Source organism: Geospiza fortis, unplaced genomic scaffold, assembly GCF_000277835.1.
Source record: "Geospiza fortis unplaced genomic scaffold, GeoFor_1.0 scaffold104, whole genome shotgun sequence".
Classification (NCBI taxonomy): Eukaryota; Metazoa; Chordata; class Aves; order Passeriformes; family Thraupidae; genus Geospiza; species Geospiza fortis.
This window is the reverse complement of record NW_005054325.1, coordinates 622,593-626,553: the sequence shown is the minus strand read 5'-3', so window position 1 is coordinate 626,553 and position 3,961 is coordinate 622,593. Positions and strand designations below refer to the sequence as shown.

At 41.9% G+C, this 3,961-nt stretch overlaps 1 protein-coding gene across 1 annotated transcript in view; it reads left to right on the top strand.

Annotated features, from left to right (window-relative positions):
* LOC102045348 overlaps positions 1-3,961 on the top strand; it is a 24,718-nt gene that overhangs the window by 20,306 nt on the left and 451 nt on the right. The window contains exons 11-14 of the mRNA XM_031056960.1: positions 790-1,174; positions 1,909-2,080; positions 3,079-3,257; positions 3,772-3,868. Coding sequence (XP_030912820.1) covers positions 790-1,174; positions 1,909-2,080; positions 3,079-3,257; positions 3,772-3,868 — 833 coding nt within the window. The remainder of the gene's footprint in view (positions 1-789; positions 1,175-1,908; positions 2,081-3,078; positions 3,258-3,771; positions 3,869-3,961) is intronic.

The following is a 3,961-nucleotide window of genomic DNA, read 5'->3' as shown; positions in this document are numbered from 1 at the left end:
GCCCGCCGCTCCAGCTCCCTCCTGTCTTTAGTCCTGCCGGGACAGCGGAAAGCGCTTTGCTCTCCCTGGGCAGGGAGAACTTCCCGGGACACCGCGCTCCGGGGCCGGTGGCCGGGGCACAGAAGGGGGAGCTGGCCCGGCGGTGCCGGTGCGGGAGCATTGCCCCTCGCAATGAGGGGCGGCGTGAGGGGGTCTCGGCTTTAACCTGAGATCACAGCCTTGGCTCTTTGCAGAGTCAGCAGAGTGAAGAGTGAAGAGTTGGCAAAGCACTGAAGGAGACTGAAGAAAGAAAGGGTAAATTTACATTCATGGGTAACTCCAAAGTTAATAATTGACAATTTATAGCTCTGTTACATTAAATGAGATTTTTACTGAGGTAATCTCATCAATGATAATTGCTTAGAAAATTTTAGAAGTGGCAGAATTTGCAGACTAAAAGATACCTTTCCACTCACATAGCTGCATTCTTAAATTATCGTGACTTTGCCTTTAAATATTGAACATTGAACAGGAGTAACTACTGGTTACTCATTTGTTTAAGTGTTAGTATACTTGGTATGCCAGAAATGTTTTCTTATTAACAAGATTATATAGAAATTGAACATCCTTCTGAATAACACAAGGAGAACCCAAAAGACTTCTGCATGTGTGAGTGGTTATCTTTAGCCAAATCCTTCATCAAGTGGGAAAACAGAACGCAATTGAGCCAATCAGTTCCTGGTTTTTAGAAAAAAAACGTATAATGGATCACTTCAGATCATGTCCTTTTGGTTCTCTTTGCTTTTGTAGGGCATGGAGAGTCAGGAACTGCCTTATGTGCTAGTTGACTGTATAGGAGGGAGGCTTGGAGTATATGAAGACCATCTTGGATTTCTGAAGAAACATTTTCATCTCATCACCATGAAAGAATATCTTGAAAACAAGACACTTCTCAGCAAAAAGATCAGAGCTATCTATGTGTGGTATCACAAACCAGCTATTAATGAAGAACTGCTCCAAAGCTTGCCTAACTTGAAGGTAGTTGCAAGTTCTGGAGTGGGAATAGATCACTTGGATCTGAAACTCATCTCCAGCTATGGCGTGAAGGTGTCCAATACTCCATTTATTGTTTCCACTGACACTGCAGACATGGGGATGGCTTTGATGCTGGCATCTTCCAGGAGACTAGTGGAAGGTGATAACTTAAATGATCTTAGTTTTTTCATAGAAAAGATGACTTCAAAACATGCAGAAAATGTGTGCTGATGCAAAAGTAAGCTTAACACTAGAAATATGGGAAATAGGGGCAAAGGAAGAAGTTAAGACAAATCTGTCTTGTTGACAATAACTGGCATCCTATTTCCAAACTGGCATATTGGCAAGGTAGAGTTGTTCCTTCTTTGGACAGCTCTAAATTCAGGCCTCTTCTCCCTCAGCCCACAGCCACTTATTCATTGTACTTGTTCATTGCAGTCTTGCTTTTCAGGTTGCAATAAAAGGGGATTAATAGAATGTATTCTCAAGGAGGTTTGAAGCCTGTCTTTGCCAAGCTGCCATGTATCTGAGTCATTATGAACAAGAAATCTGCCCACCATGCTCTGTGTTTCTTTTCCCTGTCAACCTTGGTGTATCTGCAAGGAGGCTGGGAACCAGATGGCCTTACTGCTGCTTTGGCCTTACCTTCCTTGCTTCCTTTCTTGCCAAAGAGAGGCTGGGTATGTTTCTCTCCTGAGCAAGAAATCAGTGTCAGCAGTCCTGTGTACAGTGCAGCATTACTCACTTATTGTCCAGAAACAATACATTACATGACAATACATTACTGCTCCTGTGCTTCTGCCTAGTCCTACGATAAAAAGTGTGTGTGGAGGGGAAGTAACCAAATGCTGGAACATCCTTTAGATTACATAATTCTTATTTTGCTCTTCCAAGGCCATGAGATGGCAGTCTCCCCTGACACAGAGTATTTCCCCGCGGACTGGCTGGGGGTTGAGGTTTCTGGAGCAACCCTGGGAATCCTGGGAATGGGCAAAATTGGTTACAAAGTGGCTGAAAGAGCCAAAGCCTTTGAAATGAAGATTTTGTACCACAACAGAAATCAGAGGTAAAGCTTGTTGCAGTTCTAAGGCAACTCTATTTTGTCACTCCTTTTATGTGTTATTTGTACTTTTCACTGTGCTTTCACTTTTTACAGTGCTCTTTATTTTAAGTGGAAAAGTGCATACACATATTCCAAGATAGTCATTAATTTCCCAATTTATACAGAAAGAAAGTCAGGAAGGAATGGGAGAGATATACCTCACTGTTCTCCCTGTTAGTTGGGGCTCCTGACTTCTTCCTGTCATTGTGGTGACATTGCAATGGACTGGAAAGGAGAAAACTGGGAGGACTTAACTCTGTGATTTAGGTGAGGCAGGAATTCAGGCAGAGACATCTCACCCTTCCAAAGCCACGTGACAATATAGGGCCAGACTTGCCAGTCTGTTTGCTGTCTTCTAGATGAGGTGTATGTGCCCTGTGCCTCTGTGCTCCCATCAGGCCCATTCCATTCTTTTCTTTTGTGGGAATTTGATGAGAGCCAGCCAACCTCATCCTGATACAGATCGAGTGTGCCAGCAGGTTCTGCAGCGTGTGGTTTCAGTGAAACCATCAGCACTGATGCACAGCACAATCAGGCTGTTGCTGACATAGATTTGGGAAGCTTTAATCTTGTCTCTTTCCTCAGTAATTTTCACATTACTTACTCAAATTACTTGATTTTCACAAGACATCAGTCTTGCTTTTGGGTAGGAAAAAAATCCCTAGCACAGAAATTGTGACAGAAATGCATTTGGTTTATCGTTTATTCAGTGCATTTATGTCATACCCATTTCTTACTTTCCATCCCCACCATACTGCAAATTTGTGTACAGTTCACTTGGTGTTGTGGGAAATAGCTTGATCTTTTTTTTTACTGAGTTTCAGACAAGCAGCTAACTGCTTTGAACTACACAGCAAAGATAAAAATACATTTAAAGATAAAGAAACATTTTCTCTACTGGTGATTTGATACTTCCCTTGTTTCTTGCTGCTGCAGTTTAATTTTGGGATTTTTTCCTTCAGAAAAAAGGAAGAAGAAAGTGCTGTTGGAGCTGTTTACTGTAAGAAGATGGATGATTTGCTCCAGCAGTCAGATTTTGTATTATTGGCTGTGACCCTAACTCCACAGACACACAAACTGATTGGGAAGAGGGAGCTGGAGCTGATGAAACCCACTGCTACTCTTATTAATATCAGCAGAGGTAAGGTACAGAATAAACAAAACTACATTAAAGTTTGGTGGCATGACAAGTCCTGGGAAAACCTCTAATATGGAGGCTGTCCCTCTGAAATTTTCCTTAAATTTTCTGATTTTTAGTTTATTTAGACACCCATGGTCATATCTCAGTAAAATATTTACATGTTCCCATAATAAAGAGAAAGTAGATCTCTGAAATGTTAGTGACCTTGGAGTGTTAGAAGCCCATGTGTATTTATATATCTCCTACTTAAGCCTTTTATTTATTTAATGCAATGTTGTTGCTCACACACATTAGGGTGGCACAGCCTACCCTGACACCTGGCATTCTGTTTCATTCTGCTAATTCCCCAATGCACATATCCAGGCTTCTCATTCCCACTGCACCACACTCCACTGCTGCTTCTGCACTGTGACCATGGCCTGCCCTGCTGTTTGCCTCACCACTTCACCCAAAAGAATATTGAGAGGACAGTAAAGAACATGAAAATAAACATATCCTTCTTACTGTAACCCAGGTCTGATAGTGGATCAGGATGCTTTGGTGGAAGCCCTTCAAAACAAAGTTATTAAGGCAGCTGCTCTGGATGTGACATATCCTGAACCTTTGCCAAGGTAGGACATGTATTTATGTTAAAAATAAAAGGGTGTATGTGTGATGTTCAAACTGAGTAAAATTTTGTGAGCATGTGAATGTTGCATAATTTT